General features: G+C 33.5%; 5 protein-coding genes across 18 annotated transcripts; 3 read left to right on the forward strand and 2 right to left on the reverse strand.

The window, feature by feature from the left end:
- The first annotated feature begins 334 nt into the window (after window positions 1-334).
- Window positions 335-6,677, forward strand: LOC100877346 (uncharacterized). Of its 3 annotated transcripts, none has more exons than XM_003699234.3 (5): window positions 335-669; window positions 873-4,598; window positions 4,660-4,873; window positions 4,955-5,190; window positions 5,345-6,677. In XM_003699234.3, exons 2-4 carry the CDS (start codon window positions 897-899, stop codon window positions 5,146-5,148), a joined length of 4,110 nt encoding a protein of 1,369 aa, XP_003699282.2. In that variant the 5' UTR covers window positions 335-669; window positions 873-896; the 3' UTR covers window positions 5,149-5,190; window positions 5,345-6,677. The 3 variants fall into 3 exon arrangements, with proteins under 3 accessions (XP_003699282.2, XP_012135099.2, XP_076393764.1); XM_012279709.2 differs by having other exon boundaries at window positions 5,722-6,677; XM_076537649.1 differs by having other exon boundaries at window positions 4,955-6,677.
- Window positions 6,678-6,785: 108 nt separating this feature from the next.
- Syx18 (syntaxin 18) lies at window positions 6,786-7,780 on the reverse strand. Its single transcript, XM_003699235.3, has one exon. The coding sequence runs from the start codon at window positions 7,778-7,780 to the stop codon at window positions 6,806-6,808; it is 975 nt and encodes a 324-aa protein (XP_003699283.1). The 3' UTR covers window positions 6,786-6,805.
- Window positions 7,781-8,510: 730 nt separating this feature from the next.
- Window positions 8,511-10,485, forward strand: epsilonCOP (coatomer subunit epsilon). The gene is made up of 3 exons (XM_003699236.3): window positions 8,511-8,670; window positions 9,324-9,812; window positions 9,898-10,485. Exons 1-3 carry the CDS (start codon window positions 8,539-8,541, stop codon window positions 10,204-10,206), a joined length of 930 nt encoding a protein of 309 aa, XP_003699284.3. The 5' UTR covers window positions 8,511-8,538; the 3' UTR covers window positions 10,207-10,485.
- Window positions 10,486-10,841: 356 nt separating this feature from the next.
- Window positions 10,842-16,610, forward strand: LOC100877496 (poly(A) RNA polymerase gld-2 homolog A). 11 transcript variants are annotated; one of them, XM_076537671.1, is made up of 12 exons: window positions 10,842-11,446; window positions 11,865-12,076; window positions 12,489-12,635; window positions 12,709-13,093; window positions 13,138-13,337; window positions 13,408-13,691; window positions 13,753-13,921; window positions 13,995-14,138; window positions 14,215-14,343; window positions 14,435-14,624; window positions 14,692-14,807; window positions 14,894-16,610. In XM_076537671.1, the coding sequence occupies exons 4-12, from the start codon at window positions 12,738-12,740 to the stop codon at window positions 15,055-15,057; spliced, it is 1,752 nt and encodes a 583-aa protein (XP_076393786.1). In that variant the 5' UTR covers window positions 10,842-11,446; window positions 11,865-12,076; window positions 12,489-12,635; window positions 12,709-12,737; the 3' UTR covers window positions 15,058-16,610. The 11 variants fall into 11 exon arrangements, with proteins under 11 accessions (XP_076393786.1, XP_012135126.1, XP_076393782.1 ...); XM_012279736.2 differs by having other exon boundaries at window positions 10,843-11,446; window positions 12,705-13,093; XM_076537667.1 differs by having other exon boundaries at window positions 10,843-11,446; window positions 11,865-11,985; window positions 12,705-13,093.
- A 203-nt stretch (window positions 16,611-16,813) lies between these two features.
- On the reverse strand, window positions 16,814-23,719 carry Upf1 (Upf1 RNA helicase). Of its 2 annotated transcripts, XM_076537665.1 has the most exons (6): window positions 23,391-23,719; window positions 23,084-23,303; window positions 22,257-22,534; window positions 21,787-21,942; window positions 21,129-21,722; window positions 16,814-21,032 (listed from the first exon to the last, which is right to left on the reverse strand). In XM_076537665.1, the coding sequence occupies exons 2-6, from the start codon at window positions 23,270-23,272 to the stop codon at window positions 18,890-18,892; spliced, it is 3,360 nt and encodes a 1,119-aa protein (XP_076393780.1). In that variant the 5' UTR covers window positions 23,273-23,303; window positions 23,391-23,719; the 3' UTR covers window positions 16,814-18,889. The 2 variants fall into 2 exon arrangements, with proteins under 2 accessions (XP_076393780.1, XP_076393781.1); XM_076537666.1 differs by lacking the exons at window positions 23,084-23,303; window positions 23,391-23,719 and adding an exon at window positions 22,706-22,964.
- Window positions 23,720-24,119: the final 400 nt, after the last annotated feature.

The following is a 24,119-nucleotide window of genomic DNA, read 5'->3' on the forward strand; positions in this document are numbered from 1 at the left end:
GCACAGAACGTGCGCAGCAACACTAAAGGCGAGTCTTGTCGATTAAGGCAGATTTACATGTAACGATTGTTATACCAAAAAAATGAATAAATTACCAATCAGCAACTAACAAAGAAAGATAAAAATATAACAGAAATAGACAAGTTTAATTTATAATTTTCCTAGTTACAGTGACTATGCATAATATATGATGCACGTAGTACTTTACTGAAATTTTATTTACATGTAGCGATATCGTGTCGCTTTATGAACACTTCCGTTTCCAACGAGGAACGTGATTGGCCGGTTTAGGAACATGTTTTGATGCTTACGCGCGAAACCCTGCAAATCTACAATTACATAATCTATGATTAATAAAAGTGGCGATGGCGTTTTATGGTCTGTATTCCTTTGTGAACAAAAAGTGGAGTTTCTGTGGTATTTTCTATGGGAGACCGGTTTATTAATGTAAGTTTCAAGAGTAGTAATAAAAGAGCGCAAAGAAGCGAAAATATAAAATACAAAGGGAAGAAAGGAGAACGTAAAAGTGCCGAGTGCAAGGAATACATGAGATCCCGCTTTCGTCGGCCGGCGAACATATTTATCTTCGACAGCAAATGTAATATTTTAACAAAAAAATAGGAATAATCCTATCAGAAAAACACATCTGACTGTATGTAATCATCTGTGGTACGTTCGAATTTTCGTAAATCAAGATATTAAATCAATTCTCATTATCACATGACGTTCCCGCCGTAACCTTCCATACTCGTTGGTAAACACCGTATTGATATACAGGGTGTTCTTCAATTCCGTTTCAAATTTTCTTTATAAAATACGTTGTAAAACAATATTTCGTAAAAAATAATTTTTTTTATTTCTTTTTATTTTAGCATGTTATTAAAAAAAATATAAGAATGTCAGAAATGGAGAAAAAGGAAATTTGTACAATGGAAGATCATGATACATATTCTGAAAGTTTGGAAAAGAGTAATGTCCTGGAAAGTAGTGGATTGAGTGCCTATGGCGAGAGCCAAGATTTTCATCTAGTAGATATTGGCGATGAAGAATCGTCTGATAAATCAGAAAATGAGGTGGAAAGCACGCAGGATACGAAAACTGTTTCTGTTGATAATGTAGAAACAACTTCAAATGTAACGGAAACATTGACTGATGCTCAACACGATGTACAGGAAGATAAATTAGCAAAGACAGATTGTGTAGAAAGTACAGAACTGCCTCAAGAGAAAGAAGAAAGTAGAAAAGATGATAAGAATGTTGTTGAAAATAAAAGTAAACAATCTGATGAAGAAGACGACGTGATACAATGTACACCACCTGATTCCTGTTCACCTTCCAAAAACCAAGTTTCTAGTAGCACAACAACAGGCTTGAAACGTAAAGCGGAATCATTTGATGATATACCCAATAAAGTGCTAAGAACAGAATCTAAGGAAGATGTGACAATTTCTGGGAAGAAAGTATTTGAAGAAGAAGAAAGTTGTCACTCTTTTAAATCCGAGGATTCTCAGCAGGAATTTCCCAAAGATTATTCTGAGTCCAATGTTATAATTGCAGAAACTCAAGATGCAGAAGATGAAGATATCGAAACTGTAGCTGAAAAATCTGTAATAAATAAAGAAGATACTAAGAATGAAAAACATACTGAATTGGAAGTAAAAGATTATGAAATTGATAAAAATGAAAATTTCAATGATACCTCAAAATTGAATGAAGCTATTGCAAATAAAGAACACAGTGAAGAAGTTTCTGATATAACAAGTACTGTGCAACTTAACGACAACAGGTCATCACAAACTGAAGTGAAAGAAAAAGATTCTACGTCTCCTGTAAAGGTAGTAACAACTGAGAAAACGAAATCCGATTCAAATAATGCTAATGCAGATAGTATAAATTTAGTTGATACTTCTGCAAAAGATTCTAAAGTAACGCATAGTGACAAAACGAAAGATAAAGAAAACGGTATTGAGTCTGCACATACTAATTTGGAACAAAAAAGCAGTGAAGTTGTAGATACATCAGTTTCAAAAAAAGAAATAACAAATGAATCTCACCCTAACTTAAATTCTGCAAGTTTATGTAAGTCAAGAAACAGCATAGAACTCATATATGATCGAACTGCAGTTAATGAAATTAAATCAAAACCCAAAGAGATCGTAGAAATTGATGAAGAAGGAGAGAAAATTGTATTAGACTCATCACAAGAAGATTCTGATTTAAAAATAGACAAAAATGTTTTAGATAATACAAAGTCCGAAACAATATATAAAAGCTGTTATGAGAGTAAAAGCAGTAGTGAATTTAGTTTCAAATCATTAGAAAGTACCAAAGAGTCAGCCCTTGAATCTACTAAATCTAATAATAAATTAGTGAATGGAAGCAGCGAGTCTAAAAGATGTGATACTGACAGTACAGCTAGTTTACAATCTGATACATTTAGTGATGTACCAGCTGTCTTTGATAAAATAGACACCCCCGTTTCGGTACCTGTACATAATCTGAATAAGCAGAGCAAACCAGTTTCTACACTTAAGGAAAATGATCATGCTGATTTATTAAGTGTAAGTGATAATGAACCTGATGTTTTTATAGTAGATGATAAAAGTAAATCAAATTTAACTCATAGCAGTTCTATCACAAAAGCTGTCCAAATGGAAAAAGAAATTGGTATATATGTTAGAATGAAATGCTTACTACATATTGATGAAGGTACAAAGGAGTTTCTAAATAAAGAAATCACGGGTGTACAATGCGAAACTATTGCTGCAGAACCTACGTTAGCACGGCAGAAAAATAACGATACCTCTGCTTCACTAGCAGATATTTCTGGGAATGACAATAAAGATACATCTCCAGGATCAGTCAATAGTAATCCGCAGTTATATCAATTAAATCCTTCTAGACTTTCATTTGCATCCACAATCAGTTCTTTAAGTTCTGCATCTAGTGCTGCCTCACTAGCAGCTAAACTTGCGATAAGGGATAGCACACATTTTTCTTTGCCAAGAGCACCTGCAAAACATGCAAAAAAGCAAACTCACGATATGCATTTATTGAATGATAAGCAAGCATTAGATGAAGCCTATGAACGACTTAGTAAAGAATGGCAAAATAGTCACCTTCTCACAACGACTATTTTAAATTTTGTTAATACAGAACTTAGTGGAATTGATACATGTAACGTTAGTAATGAGAGAATAGATGATCAGTTGCAAAAACTTAGATCCTCTACGCCAGAAGTTCCACAAGAAGTAGCACAAATACAAACCCCAAAAAACAGTAAAAAGAGTAAATCGGTAAAAAGGGCGAGAAGTAAAAGTGTAAAATCTGAAGGTCAATCAGAAGGATTAAATAAAGCCTCTTCGAATCTTCTAAAATCTACAGAAAGCAGTACCCCAAACAGGAAAAAGAATAAAACAGAACATGTAGATAATACTTTAACTGCAATAGATGAACCAGCAAAATCTCTATCACAAGTAATCACAGATGAGTTAATTGGTAAAAATGTTTTCGCTAAATGGTCTGACAATAATTATTACCCTGGTATCGTTACCGATAAAGTAAAAATAAAGTATAAAGTAAACTTCCTTGATGGAAAAAGTAAAGTACTTATAGAAGATTTTGTTATACCGATACCATCAGTTTTAAAAGAGGGTTTGTCTGTTTATGCTACTACTTCAAATGATGATTATGGATCATGTGGTATAATCGTAGAAACTCAAACTGTAAATAACGAAGTATATTACACTGTGGAAACGGACGAGGGAGAAAAATTACGAGTTCAGGTTAAGGACATTTTCTTGTCTACTGATCAAGCTCAAGTGCTAAAAGAAGAAATGGGTTCTGAAAATAAAAGTCTTCCGGTAACACCAAAACATTTAGGTCAAATAACACTAGATAATATGATTGATGGTAAAAGACGTTCTAAACGTATTGCCACTCCTGTGTATTTAACTCCCAAAGCTAAATTGATTCAAACACCCACGAGTAAAATCGAGGCAGAACCATCTGTTTCTGGTATATCTTCGTTAATGAAAAAAGAAAAGAAAGCATCTTCCGAAAGTGATCTTGTTTCTAGCGACTCAAATCTTTCTCTAAAGGATGAAATGTTTTCCATTGGTATACAGTCCGAGATAGTTGGAACTCCATACGAGCAAACTGTTAAAGGACCACAAAATCGAATTAAAAGTAAATCAAGAAGTAAAAAGAAAGTAGACGATGAAGAAACAATTGCAATATTTGGTCCAATTCCACCAACAGATTCGAATCTGTTTAAAGGCATGTCTTTCATCCTTACTTGTGCACCGGTAGAAAGCATTGACCGGTTTCAACTTGAAAACAAAGATTATGGTTCAGATCCGGGAACAGAGAATGAAGAAGAATGGTCAAAGAAACCTTTTATAAGAGATAGATTGAATGCACAAATAGTAGCAGGTGGCGGTAAAGTTTATACAGACTTCAATGAAATACCACAGGAAGAATATAAAAACACAAAGTTAATAACAAACGTGCCAAACACAACTGCGAAAACTTTGTTGTGCCTCTCAGTTGGTATACCAGCGTATCATCATAATTGGATCATAAGATGTTGTCAAGAAGTAAGTATCAAAAATAAATGTAATCATAAACAAGTTTATAACCATATAAATATTTTTATAGGGAAAAATTGTAAATCCAGCTGAAGATAAATTACCTACAGGGTGGAGTTTGGAGAAGAATTCATATGTAGAAATGTTCCAAAGACATAATAGCAAACCACTGAATCAAATCATTGTAATAATTCCAGTTACAGAGTTTAATAAGCAGTTTGTTACATTTTGGCGTCAAATTTGTGAAAATGCAGGTGCTGTTGTATTATTAGCAGATAAACCAGGTATGAAACATTTTGATAATTGTATATAATTAAAAGTATAAAATTAAAAATCATTATTTAAAAATATGTGATTATTTTTAGATACAATGGAAGGTTTCGTAAATGGAACAGTAATTCTTACAAACAATTCGTGTCCATCTTGGGCAATAGAAAAAGCCACTGAATTACAAATTCCATTGCTTTCTGCAACATGGATCGTTCAGTGTTTGATAGAAGGAAAATTTTGTCAATACGATTCACAAGCACGTTATAAATATAATTATATAAAACATTAAGTGCACATAACAATCAAGAAGCTACTTTAGTTTCAGAGACAGGTGAGAAGCAACTTTTGTATGAAGAGTTTTATTTCTGTTGTTATCAGACGTTTTGAGATATATTATTTTCTTTTAACATTTATTAATTATAAAGTACTGATACTTCAGAATATTATTGTAATATTCTATAATCGTACAAATTTGTTATTTTCAGCGTCTGATAAAAACTTAGTTACAGCGATTATATTACTTTTGACAATGCCTATGTAAAGTTAACGATGATCGAAAAATATTGAAACATATTTTATATAACAATATTGTGTACTGCACGAATATTTGGTATAAAGATTTCTCTTTCTGTGACCACCCACTATATTTGAACTTACATATGCTTACTACGTACGATAGTGCTTATCATAAAAACATAATGTTAAAATTTTGTAAAATTTTGTATAAATGAAACTTCTAAATCAGAAATCATTTTTATAGATAAATGAAAAAAAAGGAACTGTAATTTTAGAAAATAAGTTTTAATCGTAACGTACACAATTCGATGTTTACCACTTATTCCATTCATATTTTTATTGATAGGTTTAGTAGGAACGAAATAGCAGCATCAAATTTCGTCCGGTTCTTTTGAATATTGTTTCGGTAAAATGTGAAATGAACGTTGACGATATAATATGATTAAGAATTTATAATAATTCGTATTTACATTAACGATGTAAATAACTCGATGCATTACTTCTTTCCATGTTAAAATATTTACGATAATCAAATAACGCATTTAGTTGTACGAAAATTATATTTTAATGAATATACTTCTACTTAAGATTTTGTTAATAACTATTGTCTGTTGGTAATTGACGTGAAAAATTTGTATGTCCCAAATTCTGTACCATTATGAGACAGACAATTCTTATAAAAACTTTTTTTAATTTAGATGTTACCTTAAGTTGAGCTTGTCGGCTTTAATTGGAATATTTTGTTCTCGTTATTCTAATTACTGACGTACATATAGTAAATATTAAAGTACTGTAAATCAAAGTTAACAATGGGTAGTATATCCTGTAAATATTTTTTTACTTGAAATTACAATAATGGATTATAAAAACTATTTACATTACATTTTTATATTCTAGATATATATATACATATATATATATATATATCTCATTACTAACATAAATTTATAAAATCTTTTATCGCCTATGCACATAGTTGATATATGTTCAGTAAAAAACAACAAATATCAAGCGAGTTGCCTATAAATACTTCAAATTAAGGTAGCATTAATAATTTTTAACGAAGAAAGATACTAAAAATGTATCTTAAGCGTGTTTACAACTTTTTCAGTAATTAATTTACAGAATGATTTTCTGTTAGACCAAATATCAATAAAATGATAAAAATGTATGTGAAAAGTGCACATGTGCGAATGTGTGTATATAAGTAAATATATACATATATGATAAATTTTATTATGTAAGATGTAGTTATCATGTAAAATGTTTGGGGATAAAATACAGTGACATATTTTGGCAAAACTTTGTTCATTGTCGTTTAAAAACTAGTAGCATACAAGGATTATATTAGTATTTGGAATAATGTACAACATTCTTTGAGTGTATGTACAAACATTTAATAAAACAATATATATATATGCTCTTTTATTTTAAGGATTGTACCAATCAAGAAACAATAGAGAAAAAGACATAACTAGAAGGAAAAACAGAATCCACACTCTGAGTCCTGCGTTCCTTTGAATTGCTTGCCTAATTTGTTCATTAGCCTCCTTGACATTTTCCGTTGATCCCACAACTGTTGTCATCAAACGGTCTAAATCCTTGTCTTGATCTAGTACTTTCTCTGTAAATATCTCTTGCAGTTCAGCTATATGTACAACCTTGGTTTCAATTTGCTTAACTTCTTCAGTAATTGTATTAAGTTCATTATACAACTGTTCATTTTCTGCTTCAAATAGTTGTATATCTTCAGGTGATATTTCTTCCTCATACATCAGTGAATTAACATCTCCATTTATTTCTTGTATTTTCATAGGACTAGAGTTATTGGAACTTATCTTATTGTCTTTATCTTCTGTTATTTCAGTTATATTTGATTCAGGTATTTTCACATCAACTTCCAGCTGCCTTACAGAGTTTGTATTCAATTCTAATTTCGCAATTTTCCTTATTTCCATTGCCCTCTTTACACGCATTGCTTTCTGTTCAGAATAAATTTTACAAACATTTTTCAAATAATCTTCAATTAACAACAACATGATTTCTCTATGTTCCAAATTTTGTGGTGAAACTTCGCAGTTAGCAATTTCTCTTCGCAATTCTTTGATTAACTGAGAACATGTGCTCATTATTTTTTGTGCACCCACATCAATTTGATCACGGTCAACATCCGTCATACTTGGTACATTTGGCAAATAATTTGAAAAATTCAAATAAGCTTTACGATTTTCTAGCAGAAACTCACGTAACTTTGATATCTGTGCGACTACACCTTGTGCTTTTATAAAGAATGCACTTTTACTTCTTAGTTTTTTCAGACCTCGTACATTGTTAATAGTTCCAAGATCTTTGTTGCGAAGGCTAACTGTCTTCACACTGGCTTTAAATAATGAACTGACATCCATCGTTAACTATTCTGCAATCAGCTTCCTTATGGAATATGTTGATAAAATAAAGTATCCTATTTATGCTTATTAATACCTTATGGTTCTTCAATCATAAAACATCACATTCTGTGATTAAATCAATACATATTTTAATCATAGACCAGATAATACCTGATCAAATCAAAATAAAAGTAGTCATTCTAACCAAATGTTTCAACTTTATTTTTACATTTGTTGCGTGATGTGGAATAACGCAGTAAATAACCTAAAAACATAGGATGATTTTAAAATATGCGAAATACATCACTTTATTAATCAAAGGAATCCACCATTCATAAAACAGGAACTATGACTATAACAATATCTGTTACAATTGTAATAGAACCAACGATGAGTCAAGAGAAATCTGTCTTATGTTACTTATGAAATAACGATTCACATTATTTACAGAAATAGCGAAAATATTTTTGTAATAAAATTTAATCCTTTACATATGTCTATATAGATACATACTTATAGGCGTGAAATTGTTAATGTACTATAATTATTCCACTTAAATATATATAAACATACGGTAAACTTATAGAACGTGAAATACTTTGAAGAATTTTCTCTTCAAAATATAAAATTACGTTTATACTTAAAAGATGTTTTCTAAATTAAACAAATTAAAATAGAAATTATTGAATCTTGAAAAATAAAGATAAATAGTATTTGTCAGTCCAGATAGTCGGTACTGCAGAGTAACATTTTTGAAAACCGGAACACGTAACCAAATGGAACACTGCTATCGAAATGACAAGATGGCACGTCAGCAGCAAGCAGACGTCGACGAACTTTTTGACGTGAAAAATCACTTTTATATTGGCAATTATCAGCAATGTATCAACGAAGCGCAAAAAATCAAGGTTTGTCTCTATAAAATACGTTTTTTACTAAAGCTACTTTAATTCTCATTGGTTATAAAAATTAATTTTTCCGCATGATCGAAACAAACTGTTTGTCTAAGTTTTCATTGTTAATACCACTTTAATTTTTATTTATGTATATCAGAATTAACTTTGATTCTTTATTTGCTTATATCAGAACAAATTTACGATGATATAGGTACATGTAAATCATATAGACGTAAACAGAAGTTACCTGTCCATAGCTCTGGTTAACTTCTAGCACTTAGAATGTTTGAACGAAAAGAATGATAAAGAACAAAGTTCAATTATAGTTCAAAATGCAAATTATGAACCTAGCACAGTAATATGTAATGTTTTCCTCATATATTCAAGTTATGAAATTGTATAATATTAAAGAATCTTTCTTATCCAATATGTCAACTTTTTCTTTATGCCTTTTTAGTTAAATTTAAGATTTTAATTTAACTTAAATATAATAAAGATGCAAATAGAAATGACTTTGTAATTCTTAAGAGTCACATGGCAATAACATTTATTGTTATAAAATTGAATAATCTGTTTTACAAGAATTATTGTGGATTAACTCCATTATTGTTTGCACTTTCTTGTTTAATATGAAACATTAACATCAACTTTTTTTATTATCATAGTCAACTTCGCCGGAGGTGGCAATGGAGCGAGACGTATTTCTTTACCGTGCTTACATAGCACAACGGAAATTTCGTGTTGTACTAGATGAGATTAATAACTCATCACCGATGGATTTGCAACCGCTTAAAATGTTGGCAGATTACTTTGCAAATCCCAGCCGCAGAGAAGCAATAGTTATGGAGTTACAAGAGGCAACAAACCGTGCTAATTATGATAATCATAACTTCTTGATCGTTGCTGCAACCATCTACTATCATGAGAAGAATTTAGAAGCAGCTCTTAGGATACTTCGCAATGTTGATCATTTAGAATGTCTAGCTTTAACATTGCAAATTTATTTAAAGATGGATCGATTAGATCTGGCAAAGAAAGAATTGAAAACAATGCAAGAGAAAGATGACGATGCTACATTAACTCAGTTAGCACAAGCATGGCTTAACATAAGCAGTGGAGGTGATAAGTTGCAAGATGCTTACTATATATTCCAGGTATACATACAGTAATTTTTTTTATATTGTGTACAATGTATAAAATGAATTGAAAAGTTGTATTGTTAAGATGATATTATTTTAGGAAATGATAGATAAACATTCCAGTACAAGTATGTTGTTGAATGGACAAGCTACTTGTTTCATCGGGCAAGCAAAGTATGAAGAAGCTGAAACAGCCTTACAGGAATCTCTAGACAAAGACAGTAATAATCCTGACACTTTAATCAACATGATCGTTCTTTCACAACATATGGGAAAACCACCTGAAGTCGCTAATCGCTATCTAAGTCAATTGAAAGATTCCCATTTGGAGCATCCATTTGTCAAAGAATACTTACAAAAAGAGATAGAGTTTCAAAGGCTCAGAAAGCAATATTCTTCGTCCGCCTAAATGTATTGAATCATAGCATTTTATGGATTAAATTAAACATGAGTATTAAGAGTAATCTAACGATACTAATTCTAGATACCGAGTGCTATAAGATTAGAATGTTTTTGCAGGGTATAGCGCACTTCTATATCGATCCATATTCTTTATTATTCTTCATGGAAGAATATTTCTTTTCATACAGTTTTGTTTAGTGATTTTATACAAAGTTAAAACATTTCACTTTTACATAAAATTTCTACAATATTTATGATTGGCGAATAAAATGATAGACAAGTAAAAGTATTTACAATTTTTACACGTATAATTAAGGTATACGACGATATGATATTCTACGGAAAAATTACTTATTTACATTATCTACAATCTTAATAAAATATCTAGAATAATTTCAAAAAAAAGTAACAGTGGCTGCCATTTTATAATACGATTACAAATAACTATGAAAAAAAGAAAAAATAAAAAAATTTCGTTTTGCATGCATTTTAACATACATGACATGAATGTATGTATTATTTAATAAAGTTTCATCTCATGTATCACTGAAGAAGGACATTTTTATACATTAATAGATATGTAGTGTCAAACAATTAATTCTCTTTATTAATTCTTTTTAACGAGATATCATACTCGATTCGTGCTTCGCTACTTTACTTCGTTGATCATGTACGCGATGTAGAAAAATAATTAGTAGAAAGAGTACAACATGATCAAATTTGAGAATTTGTAGATTCGGAAATTTGAGAATATAATCAATCGGACTTAGCGCAAGAGGAATGCAAAGTTATCATACGATGAGTATGATCTTTCGTTGAATAAAGTATATTAGTATTTAGTTGCTAGACGGTAGGCAATTTTTTCACGACTCCTCTGGTAAGTCTTAATTCTTCTCGCGTCTCGCCATCTAACGTTGTATTTTGTAAATGTCTAGTGTCAAGCCGAGAAACGTCTATCACATTGAGGAATTCGAAAATTTAAATAAGTTTAGTTAGTTGGAATGCGTTAAAAGTGACAAGATCGCGCAAATCCCGAGGACGTGATTATCGTAAAAATAATATTACTTATCGAAGATCGCGAACAGTTCGCTAAATTCCGGCGGGAGATACAATCACGTCGATACAATTTTAAACGTTATCCATTTCCAGTAATAATTTGAAAGTGATCGGGAAAGAAATTTCAGATTTTTTCTTTGGAAAAATATTATGTTGAATGCGGATCTTCACAACATGGCGATAAGAAATGGGTATATAATCGCTTATTGCTAAAATGACGGTGAATTTAGTATTACTCTCTTCCACTGTCATGCTCTTTTTTTTTATTATTCTGTCGTTTTTGTTGGTTACAAATTTGTGTATTTTTCAAGTTCTTTATAGCCGTTGTTTTGGATATTATACGACAGGTAGTTCATTTTTATACGTGACACATTTTGAATTTAACTGATCGATGTTCTGCTCATATTTATAACCATGATTGTATTATACGATCTACGTGTTGAAAATAATTCCTTAAGTATATATAACGATACTCTAACGTTATCGTTTAACGTAACCTATCATACACAAAACTATTTGATATACAGTATTGTTTAATATATTATATTTTCTGTATCATAAATTTATTTGTTTGTTTGTGTTAGAATTTAAAGTCTTATATGTTTCCAGGAATACATATTGCAAATCATAAACTTGTATAGTGCCAAGAGTTTGGAAAACGTAAACTATTAATATTGAAACGCAACGATCATTGGGCAGAAGTATTATTTACCATTGGGATTACATGATAGTAATATATAATTGCAGAAACAAGTTTACAGTTTAAATGGAATGCTTTGGTGTTGTTGAGAAATGAGATACATTAAAAAACAAGATACATGGTTCATATTTAGTTCTAATGAAATTATTAATTTATATGTTATTTATTCAGTAATTAATCAGTATCAGTATCATTAGAACTATATTGATTAAGTATATTCGATGAATTATATTCTTCTCTATCAGTTACAAATAATAAATATATTTTTACTGAGACAATATAAGTAAGGGAAACATTTCAAAATATGTTAATGCTAGATAGAGAATTATCTGTGAATCAATTTTATTTTGGAATTTAAATTTGGTATATATTGTAAATAATATTCGGTATAGTCAATGAATTATATATTATAATAATTATACTGCTAAAAATTATAAAGTTTCTTGTAGAATTAAGTAACATATTTTGTAGTATTTTATACATTATTTTTGACTATGTATCACACTATGTATCCACCACAAATAATGGTGCAGATAATGGGAGGCCAACAGGCAAATGGACAGTGTCCCCCAGTTCAAACACACACGATGCACACTCATGGTGCAAGTGCATTTCTTCAATCTGAATATTTAAAGTATCACTCAGATACCTGTGCACAAAATAGACACCAAATGATACAGGTATATTGTTGTGTCTGTAAGTTATTTAAGTATTAATAATTGTTTTGAATACAAGTAGTATTTTTGCAGACAGGATCTTGTCCAGTGGAATTACTGCAATTGATGGGTGTTGAAATACCTTCTCTAAGGCGTATAGATTATATACAATCAAATAATGGAATGTCTCCTGGACAGTGGCAAAGACGGGTGAATACATCAAATAATACACCTATTATACCCTCTCCACATCTTACTTTTAGGCCAAATAATAATGGTTTAGTAAAAAAATCAAGTTGGTATAACAAAATCAGCAAAAGAAATTCGTTTAGAGAATCATTTGCAAAGAATGAAAAGTATGGCAGTGATAGTGGTTTCAGTTCTCGATCTCCAACACCAAACAAGTATCACATTGATAGTAGTCAAACAGAAAGCTCAGATGAGCGAGATTCTGTAATTTCTTCAGTTGAACAAAGTATGAAGTAAGTATTGAATTTAAATGTAATTTTGCAATATTTAATAGTAGAACATTATTTTGTAGAAAGTCACATAAAATACATTCAAGTAATATTACAAACAATAGAATAATGCAATATGGTATATTTTCAAATACTTCCACAAATCAATATTACCAACATCAAAAACCTGTTAATTATTATCCTGCTGCAATGTCAACATCTAGAATTCAAGTGCAAACTTATCAGAATAAGAGAAGATATCATTCAGGTACATTTATATTAACTATAGCAAAACAGTCTATTAATTTACTTTATTCAGAAATAAATTATACTTTTAGGAAGGAATAGTCCACCTCCACAAAGATTGCAAAGAAATAGAAAATATATGGGGTTATTGGCACCAAATTATAACACATTTCCTAGGTATGGAATTGCACCAGATCGATTCCTTGCTAGGTCACATTTAGTTGAAGTAACTCATGTACCGGATGAGTTGATTAATGGTTCAATTTGGGATAATTTATCGAAAGATGTTTTTTCAAAATTTATGGTCAATCAACAAACTGAAACCATCTACAGAAATAAAATGATGCTTTGGAGATATCTTTATGTTTACATCAAGGTACGACTTAATTGTATTGTGCAAATAAAATTGTCTCTCTTAATACATGTATAATTTTTAGACTGCATTTCCAAAATATGGATTGTTTCTGGTTGGATCTACAATGAATGGTTTTGGATCTGATAACAGTGACGTTGACATGTGTCTTTTAGTGAGGCATACAGAAATGGATCAAAGAAATGAAGCTATTGGACATTTAGAACAAATATTAAAATGTCTTAGAAGATGTGGTATGTTAAGATAATACTAAATTTATGTCAATGTGAGTGTATAACTTCCTAAAGGATATTGTTATTGTAACAGAATTTATAGAACAACTGGAACTCATACAAGCAAAAGTACCAATCCTAAAGTTCCATGATTCTATACAAAATTTGGAAGTCGACTTAAATTGTAACAATGCTGTTGGTATTCGAAATACTCATTTGTTGTATTGCTATTCTCGAAGTAAGGCTGTTATAGTTAGTAAAGCAGCTCTTTTAAGTATTGTGACAAATAGAAATATCTTTAAATAATCTTTCAGTTGACTGGAGAGTGAGACCGTTGGTACTGGTAGTTAAACTTTGGGCTCAATCTCAAGATATTAACGATGCCAAGAACATGACAATATCTAGTTATTCGTTAGTTCTGATGGTTATCCATTTTTTGCAGTGTATGTATCTTTGTGTGCATACCTATGTACGTATACCACAGTTCAATGATTTTCTAAGTCGATATATCTGTCTGTTACCTATTTATTTTAGGTGGTGTTAATCCACCAGTTCTACCATGTTTGCATTCTCTCTACGAAGGTAAATTTTCACCGCACACGGACATACATTGTATAGATATCCAAGAAGAGTTAGACATTCCTGCCTCCGTACTTCGTCCTAAAAATCGACAATCATTAGGGGAGCTCTTCGTTGAATTTTTTCGATATTACGTGATGTTTGAGTGAGTAAAAGTATTATATATTTGTGACAGTAAATCTCGTTATACTAAATGCATAAAAATTCGTTAGTTTCAATCAGTACGCAATATCGATACGTTTGGCTAGTAAAATACCGATAGAGGAGTGTCGAAGAGCACGGTCTTATAAGAATGATCCCCATCAGTGGAAGTATTTATGCATCGAAGGTAATGTTGAGTAACAGAGTTGTGTATTTTAATTTATACTTATCAAACATTTCTATTCACATAAAAATTATTGTCTGTTTATACAGAACCGTTTGATTTAACCAACACTGCTAGATCAGTTTACGATCCAGACGTCTTTGCGAGAATCAAGCAGGTATTTGATTGTACATACCAAAACTTGAAAGAATATCACGACTTATCCAGGATATTTGTCAAGATGAATTCAACATCATCGTACATCGTGACGTAATCACGTTCACGTTGGCTATTATAGAAATACTTATTATCTAGTATAATTTTATACTTGAAAGCGGTTTATTTTTGCAATTGGCCTCGCTTTATATAATTCGAGGCAATTCGACTGATACCACCTATGTATGAGATAGAAAGTACAACGAGGTAACATTCTACGCTTACCTTGAGCTAACATGCTCGTGTATTGTGATAATAGCCGGCGCTTCTATGCAATGGCTCACCTGTTGCGTTTATAAGATCGAGTTTTCATCTCGTCTTGTTTCGTTTCTGTTTTATTACTCTTTCTTTTGAATATGTCGAGCCACTTATTACATGAATTTACACATATACAATCAAAAATATTCTTAGCTTTTCTTTAAGTACCTATTGTTATACGAATACAATAGTGTTTGTGATTAGAAAAAAAGAGAAACGATGAAAAAAAAGACATTAAATCCAAATTGAAAGTTTATAGTAATAAGTTAACAAAAATACGATGCTGGTTTTTGTATAAATACGAATGTCTTTCCTCAGTTCGTTACGTATTATTTCGAAATTGTTAAATAACAAAAATGTGGTGCCTTATTATCGTTTAATTGTTACAAAGTGACACATTAGGTACGATAAGTCGACGAAATTTCAGTTTGTGACAATTAATTACAATATAGATTAATATTGGCTCAATGTACATTTAAAAGGCTTCGTCTAAAATTCAGGAATTATATGGCACCGAATTTTCTTCTAAATCTGAGATATTCGTATACAAAGAGTACACATTCTTAAAAACTATAAATCTGCGTTAAAAAAAAATGGAAAAAAGATATCTCATCGAGATAACGAAAAAAGAAAAAAATTAAAAAGAAAAAATTGTTCTGAGAATTAAAAAAGTATAAAAATGTTTAAAAAATATTAATATTATAGTATCAACGAAAGTACGTTGAAATTAATTTATCGAATCAATCAAATACTATCAACATATTGTAATGATTAAGTTTTGATTCCTTGTACCATGTGCCAAAATATGAAATTATTTTTGTCTTTCATGTGCGAAGAAAATTTTGTAAGACAAACAGTCTACTTCGAACTGCATTTTAAACAAAAATTAAGATGTATACTCTTACGCTTAAAAATTTTAAAAGTAGACCAAGCAGTGCAATTGGTGTAGTTAAATTTACAGTTAAGGTGGTCATTTGGTTGGCTAAAGTTCCTACTTTCGTTAAACATCATGATTCCATTTTCTAATCTTAATTTGACTAGTCCTTTCATTGCCAAAAAAAAACATAAAATGTAACAAGTAAAATATTTAAAGTATCATATATAGAAAACAGAGGGCTGTGTTAACAGTATAAAAATTGTTAGGTATTAATATTCAACCCTCAGGACTGTGTAATCAAAAGAATAACATTAGTCGAAGGAATATAAAATTGATGTTTCGTTAAAAATTATTTCCATAAATATATCTTTTGTATGTATAAATAACTTAATGAAAAACAGGCCTAATGTATTTTTCTAATTAATTATTTACTTATTTTTGTAATGAATTTAAAAGAATTAAATGTTGAAAATCTTCCTTTGCTTAAGGTATAGAAATCCATCATCTTCCTACTTTTTTGTTAACGTATGTTACACAAAATTTCAAGATAATATTTAAACTTTTGTAAATTTCATTTTGTAGTTAAATAAACAATATTTATATACATAATCTTCGATATGTAGATATAACGTCGAAACTGAAGAAAAAGAATAGGATATAGGTTAGAAATTAAGTCGAATTTTTCAAATTAAATTTATTCGTTCCGTAAGATTTCACAATGAATTTCCATAATATATTCTGCAGTTAGCGGTGCGCTGTTGGTCGGAAAGAAGAAAAGAAAACAATTTTGTGTCTCGTAATGCTGTTTTTTTCTTTTTCATTTCGAATTTTTTACACTGACCCAGTAGATTAACTCATCTTCAGAAGTCAATATCGAACGAAAAATACAAAAAAATCGCAAGGGGTGTACGAGGGTAGAAAAAGAACAAAAAGAAAGTGCAACCATACAAATAAGAAGTTATGTATAACGATATTTCGGACAATCAAGTGCAACGAAGGCTTCTTTACCTAAGGAGAAATTTTCCAACACTTCCCATTTTAGAGGTTCAGTCACAAACCTAAAAAATTCTAAAAGCTTAAACCTTTCAATTCCAATCTTCCAAATCTCCGAACTGAATTTTTAGAATTTTTTAAATTTTCAAAAAAGCCTCTGCTGCATCCCGAATGTACATTAGAATATTTAAAAGTACTTTTAACGCTAAATTAATTACCCGTACCATTACAGACAGCGATGTTTAAAATCCAAATAATTTCTGCAGATTTCTATTTTTCTTGGATTAATTCGTTTACAATTCCTACTAAAAAAACAGGTATAAATACAAATATCGAATGAAACTTGTTTCTATTCGCGCGACTTCGTCGACCCCTGCGATGAACAAAATATATACATATATATACCAGTCTAACCAGAAAAAAAACAAATTAATTAACATGATCGGAATTGATAGGATTCGTTATCAGTTAGCATCGTGTCAACATCACGTCAAGCCTATGAGAAAGGATTCATCGCTTTTGAGCGTCAACCTGATGGCGGCAAATTCGAACGGTGATATTTTCGATTAACTCGTTTCGTTGGTTATTTGATAGTCGTTACTCTAATCAGGGTTTCGAAATGTTAATTATTAATCGAATTTGCAATTAAATGTTAAATTTTTCATTCAAACTTGTCAAACTGAACAAAAAATTAACCTTACGAGCTTTCTCAATTTCCAATAGTTAATAAAAACTTCTCAAAAAATCGAATTACTTGTATCTAATAAAAAATGAAAGTTTATTGAATTTCGTATAATTACAAATGAATTTTAATCCTCATTATAATACTCTTACAAATATAAGTCTGATTAGAAGTTTCAATTAACAATTGAAAGTTGATCAAAGCTTTAAAATAAAAATAGAATTTGATAAGTTTGAATTAAAAACTGAACTTTAGATTAAAAACTGAATTTGAAACCCTGATAACTGTCCTTGTCGCCTCTGCGTAGGAATCAATCAGGTACGTGCCACCGAAGACCATTCTCCAGGATCCTATGAAATCTCTATAGGCATGTATTCGTCTTTTCCCTTTTCTTTTTTCGACGTCTGATCTCACACCTTTAAGGGAAATTGGAAAGACACGTAACGCGTATCATAGCCAATTGTTTGACCTCTTCTTGTATCTTCTTACACGATCCTCCAAATGTATCCCTGGATATTGCTTGTAAATTGTTACCATCAGAAATTCCAGTTGTAACAAACACTCGTGATGCGTTACATGTCCCGTATCTTCCTTATTTTATTATTACTTTTTTTTGTGTTTTTGATATTTTGACATTTTTTTGTGTAATTCTAGCGTCACTCGATCCCCGCGATAAAACGGTCCGTTCACGGTAAGCGCGTGTCACGGTGAGTTGGTTAGGTAGCGATTTGTGTGTCGTCTCCGTAGTCCTATCCCTTTTTAGTTGGCTTTTATCGCACACTATTATGCCCAGTGGTACATGAACCATTTCCTTTTCCGTCTAGTACATTTTAGCGTTGACGGTAATGGCGACGAACTTCCTTTTGGAGTAGCTTTGTTTTTATCATTTTTTGTTGTTTTAAAACCCTCTTTAACGCCGACGACTGCGTGCATATACCGTACTCGATCGCCGAGCCGTTTTACCGTTTTGCGCAGTTAGTGATTTGTGGTTGTTGGTCGAAGAAGAATTGGTCGAACGAGCCTTCAGTCGCTCCCGCGACGCTGCATAGCAATTGCGTTGCTCAACCGTACGATCTCGGCTCAGTATGGCTGGGAGAACTGTCCCCCGGCTTGTGACTGTCCAGATTGATAAAAACCACTTCGATCACCTTGATAAGTTGAATCTTGTGACAATAGGCCGTCCATTTGCGACTGGAATTCTCCGACGGCAAATGAATCCTGTGAAAGTTCTGCTTGACTCAATCCAGGTTGAGAAAGACTGAAGCCCGGTTGTGACATTCCTTGTGTAGTGCCTTGTGTCAGAGGTAAACCTGGCTGGCTATATGGCTGGGTGTTCTGTTCCGTTTGACTCAATTTTCCCATGCGTGGTCCTTGCTTGTTCTTCGACAAAGCGGTTCCACGACGATTGCGTTGGTTCTGTCTAGCTTGTAGCGCCTGTTGGTGTTGGTTGTAGAAACGTGGAGGCACATGTGCCATGTTCATGAACATCCCTACTGGTACTGGAACATTATTCATAGCTGCTTGAGCTCGTTCTGGACTGATGTAGCTAATAGTGTCGTGAGTCCTGCTGAATATGTCCAGAGGAACGTTCCTCTGATAATAAGGATTGTGGTTCTGCGTTCCGTTTACTTGGGTGCCGGAACGGTCGTACACGGACCCTGGGATGAGGGCTTCTCTAGCGTCGTACATGGACGTGGACATGAAGTGAGAGCCCGGGTTAGCTGCGTTGACCAACTTCTTTGGCTTAGCGAATTGAATCATGGACTCCTTCAGGTTGTTCAAAGGTCCCTCCACGAGGACCTTCTGTTCTTTGTAGAAACTCAACAAGTGGTTCCAAAGTGGCTGCTTAGATAGCACCTTTGGATTTCCTACGATTATGATTCCGTACTTCGCACGGGTTAAGGCAACGTTTAATCTTCTGGGGTCGTTCAGGAATCCAATACCTTGATGCTCGTTCGACCGGACGCAAGACATGATTATTATGTCCTTCTCTCTGCCTTGGAACGCATCGACGCTGGCAACCTCGATCTCTTGATACAACTTCGAATGCAACGAGCCTTGGTACTGCATGTATTGAACCAGATAGGCTCTCTGTCCTTCGTAGGGAGTTATCACTCCGATCTGTTCGGGTTTTACTCCGCAACGTAAGAATCGCGTTGCTATTTTTTCGACGTTGGACGCTTCGGTACGGTTCAAGTACGATGTACCACTTCCAGCGATCTCCTCTTGTCCTTGAGTGACGTAGAAAAACATGGGTTTGTCAGGAGCTGGCCAAGGGAAGTCTATCTTCAGTAGTTTTCTTTCGTCGGCACAGACTCCGTTTTGCAGGGAGCCCTCGTAGAAGAAGTTCGATGGGAAGCGTGACAGATCTGGGTGCATACGGTATTGTACCTCCAACCGGAATGGTCTGATTCCGAGTACAACCAGTCTCTCGAAAAGAGATTGCGATAAACCTGCCCTGGCTGCCTTCTTGCACATAACAACGGGTCCCAATTGACAGTGATCACCGACCAAAATTAACTGTTTCGCTCCAAGCACGACTGGTACCATGCATTCAGGCTCTGTGGCTTGCATACTTTCGTCGATAAGAATAGAATGGAATTTAAGTCTGTGCAACCTTGGATCACCGGCTCCGACGCAAGTACAACAAATTACATCGGCTGCTTCTAACAGTTCTTTCTCTGCTGCTTTCTTCAGCAGTCTGTAACGTTTCTCATCGACGCTGGACAGCTCTCCGGTCTCGTCTTTCAGTTGCTGCAGCTTCTGCAACTCCGTGTTCGTTTCCATGTTTTTAATTTGATTGTGAAGAGCGAGGAAGCTGACCGGCGAGTCAATCGCTTCTCTCGATTTTGCGCAAAGTCGTACAACTTTCAGATTGGATTTGTGTATCTTCTCTGTGAGCTGATCCACGGCTGTGTTTGAAGGAGCGCATACCAACACGGGACCACCGTTTTGTTTTACCAGTTGGTAAACTATAGTGGCACTGGTCACGGTTTTACCCGTGCCAGGTGGTCCTTGAATGAGAGACAAAGGCCTTTGTACGGCATGTTTTACGGCGTACACTTGAGAACGATTCAAGTCTGGTAAATTGGGAGCACTGAAATGCTTAGGAAGGTGACATCGAAATAGGACTTCTTCCACTTCGTGACCTAACAATCTATGATATATGTAACCGGATACGGAGGTGTCGTCCACAGCAAATTTTCGCAATGCTAATTGCATGCTACGATCGAAAAAGATTATGCAATTTATTACTTTATATATTATTAACTGCTATTACTACATCGTTAAATTTATACAAATATAAAGTTTCACTTACCGGTCAAAGCTTGTGCTTTTCCAAATAAAATCAACGACAAAGTTACTGACACACTCTGTCGGGGCGCCGGAATTGTTTTTTAACTCAATCCCGACCTCCTCTCCGTAGTTGTCAGGAATCTTTATCACGTGTCCAATTCCTGACCAGGGTTTGTGAAGCTCACCCAAATAGCGAAGTCTCAGTTCGTCTCCGTGCATCAATTTCATGTCACCGTCTGTTTTTGCTAGCATAAAATAGGCAATCGTCTTTTTGTTCAATCCTACGTCCCAACGAACTTCGATATTTTCTTGAGTTTGAGATTCCTTTAAACGTTTGTCATAATCTGCTTCTAACTTAACGAGAGGGCCAAATATGTTCTGATATTGGTATCCATCTTCGTATCGCAAAAGTACTTGTTGTGGTTCTTCGTCTACTCCAGGTTTTTCTAGGTCTTGGAAGGTCGCATCAACATTATCTCGCCACAGCTCTTCCAGTTTATTAATTTGTTGCGCGGATATCTGTCGAGCTCGTAACTGTTCTTGTTCAGATGGGATTTTTACCAGCCACGCCAAAAAACTACGATCCTCGATCAATGGTTTCCACTGTTCTTGATCCCTGGAAATTTTGTTATGTTAAAAGTTTGTTATATTTCATATTACTTTTAAATAGTGGTACCTACCAATTCATGTCCTTCAGGGAACTTTGAGCCGCACATGGTTGACGGCACAGCAATACAACAACAGAATCTGCTTTTGCAGGAATGAAACCAAGAACAAAAACATTCCGGACAGCGCATGAGTAACATTCCAAAACGGTTTCTCCCAAAGGACCATCTCTGCAACATCAATAAATTTGTATAAAACTCAATACTTGTTTTATTTACCAATCTTATTAACCATTCTGATCTATCATTTGGGTCCTCTTCAGTAATAATATAATTCTTTATATATACACATGTGTAAGGAACAGAGTGTCATTCATGATATATCACAGATAAATTATAAAGGTGTACTTATAAAACTGTAAAGGAATGAGTTGACATATTTATAAATGAAAGGTGGTATCAATAACATTACAAAATTACAGATAAATATAAACCTGATATTTATACTGATAATCTAAGCAGCATTACAATGTCAGATAAAATACCTGTGTAAAGTAACTTCCTTGTGTTTAGCTCGTACAAGGTGGTTGATAATGTGCGAACCAGACGTGTTTCCACGTCCATTACAAAACCACTTGCGACAGATATTGCACATAACAACACAAGACGCTTCATGAATTCCACAATATTTGCATGCATGTTCTGGCAGGTCACGATTATAGTAAGCCTCCTCTTCCTCTTCCTCGAATTGTAATTCAGCAAGGCTTTGCGCTGCTCCAGAAATTTTCAAGTCCAGGGATGAATTGCCACTTGTACCATTAACCTAAATAAATTGATAAAAGAAACTTTATCGGTAGAAGTATATGATCTATTTTTATACTCAAAAGCATATACAAGAGCATGATATTTTTTAATATTCATTATATCAATTAATAAACACTTTCAGGTTTGTTAAAACGTTGACTATAAATTGATTACAACTTGTATTGTTCACCTTGCACAACAACGTGAAACAACGTTCTTCACACAAAATTCACCTAACCTCATATGAATGATCAACTAATGACCACGTTCGTGATAGAAGATTTAAATAAATTAAATTTCCGATCGTCAAACATAGCAAAATCACAAGTACGAGACGGTAACACCGTACAAACAATACTAGAGTCGAAAAAAACAAGGGTCACGAAACGAAAGCAAGGCGTGGACATAAGCACGATGTGCATGGAAATTCAGAGAGCTAGTGTAAATTAGGAGGTTAGGTGGTATCCGCGTGACTAGAGAAAATCTTATACAACGAGCAAACAGAGATAAAGAATGAAAATAGGTTAAAGGTCGATCTTCCCGAACATATGACGAGCCAAAAACCAACCTGTACGGGCTGGCTAGGTTGACTTTGAGCAGTATCATGTTGCGAAGCCTGAGTTTGACTCGGGGAAGGTAATGTAAAATCCGTGAAGTCAAATTCACTTCCTTGAGTGTCCGCACCGATCAGATCCGCTTCCTCGGTGTCGAGAAACGTGAGGGTTTGACTGCTAGGTCCGTATGCATCGACGCTCATCGTGTATAATATTCGATGTCCGTTTCGTACCCTGTAAGAGACTACCTCCCGCTCGTAAAATGCAGCGAACACCAGTCGTTGGTGAAAACGTTTCGCCACAAATGCTCCAGAGATTTACCGTTAATAAACGACAGACAAACGAATCACCGAGTAAAGTGAACTTAAACACTTGGACGAAAGAGGCCAGAAATTCCTACGCCATACTTCGTCTCGCGCAAGTCTCGCGCCCACCAACACCGACACGAGTACACAACTAACTTTTCTTCTTGCGCGAGTCGCGTGTTACGTCATCAGCTGATTTCCAAGTGCGCTGAAAAATCGGGAATAAAGATCGGGAATTCCGATGGTTTTTCACGGAAAATGCGATTGGCCCTCTCACGATTGCATTTTTCGTGCCGATTCCCCTTGAAATCTTTATCGGTCAAACATCTGATAAGCGACGGATTGTGTCGCATTCCGACAGGTGACAGCACAATTATTCCGAACCGCTGTTCCACGAGAGAATTCTGTACCTAGATGGCGATTTAGGAAGTTTCTATTTAATGCGAGGCCCTTCTAGAGTTCGCTACCACTTTCATGCTTATATACTTGATGGGGAAGAAAGATAAAATAATGGCGGGAATTTGTGACAATGAATAAAATTCAAACTCCGAACATTGTAGCACATTTAGAGAAAATTTAGACACGAAAAAAAGAGAATTTATCATTTGTCCGCTTGTGGTTACTAAATATTTTAATTCAGAAAGATAAAAATTTGAAAATTGAGAATTAAATACTTCTGAGACTTATGCGCATGCACTTGTGCGCATCACGTGTGCGCATGCGTATTGTCATAGATTACGAAATA

The sequence above is a fragment of the Megachile rotundata genome, chromosome 11 (genome assembly GCF_050947335.1).
Source record: "Megachile rotundata isolate GNS110a chromosome 11, iyMegRotu1, whole genome shotgun sequence".
In the NCBI taxonomy this organism is placed as follows: Eukaryota; Metazoa; Arthropoda; class Insecta; order Hymenoptera; family Megachilidae; genus Megachile; species Megachile rotundata.

What these genes read in the sequence shown, in the direction of transcription:
- LOC100877346 (XM_076537649.1), top strand. Translation starts at nt 897, where the DNA reads ATGTCAGAAATGGAGAAAAAGGAAATTTGTACAATGGAAGATCATGAT. An exon ending in TCATAAGATGTTGTCAAGAA is followed by an intron (nt 4,599 to 4,659) that starts GTAAGTATCAAA and finishes ATATTTTTATAG; the next exon opens with GGAAAAATTGTAAATCCAGC. An exon ending in ATTATTAGCAGATAAACCAG is followed by an intron (nt 4,874 to 4,954) that starts GTATGAAACATT and finishes GATTATTTTTAG; the next exon opens with ATACAATGGAAGGTTTCGTA.
- Syx18 (XM_003699235.3), bottom strand. Translation starts at nt 7,780, where the DNA reads ATGGATGTCAGTTCATTATTTAAAGCCAGTGTGAAGACAGTTAGCCTT.
- epsilonCOP (XM_003699236.3), top strand. Translation starts at nt 8,539, where the DNA reads ATGGAACACTGCTATCGAAATGACAAGATGGCACGTCAGCAGCAAGCA. An exon ending in ACGAAGCGCAAAAAATCAAG is followed by an intron (nt 8,671 to 9,323) that starts GTTTGTCTCTAT and finishes TTATTATCATAG; the next exon opens with TCAACTTCGCCGGAGGTGGC. An exon ending in ATGCTTACTATATATTCCAG is followed by an intron (nt 9,813 to 9,897) that starts GTATACATACAG and finishes ATATTATTTTAG; the next exon opens with GAAATGATAGATAAACATTC.
- LOC100877496 (XM_012279722.2), top strand. Translation starts at nt 12,450, where the DNA reads ATGTATCACACTATGTATCCACCACAAATAATGGTGCAGATAATGGGA. An exon ending in ATAGACACCAAATGATACAG is followed by an intron (nt 12,636 to 12,704) that starts GTATATTGTTGT and finishes GTATTTTTGCAG; the next exon opens with ACAGGATCTTGTCCAGTGGA. An exon ending in TAAGAGAAGATATCATTCAG is followed by an intron (nt 13,338 to 13,407) that starts GTACATTTATAT and finishes TTATACTTTTAG; the next exon opens with GAAGGAATAGTCCACCTCCA.
- Upf1 (XM_076537665.1), bottom strand. Translation starts at nt 23,272, where the DNA reads ATGAGCGTCGATGCATACGGACCTAGCAGTCAAACCCTCACGTTTCTC. An exon ending in AACCTAGCCAGCCCGTACAG is followed by an intron (nt 22,535 to 23,083) that starts GTTGGTTTTTGG and finishes CAATTTATTTAG; the next exon opens with GTTAATGGTACAAGTGGCAA. An exon ending in TCCCTGAAGGACATGAATTG is followed by an intron (nt 21,723 to 21,786) that starts GTAGGTACCACT and finishes CAAAATTTCCAG; the next exon opens with GGATCAAGAACAGTGGAAAC.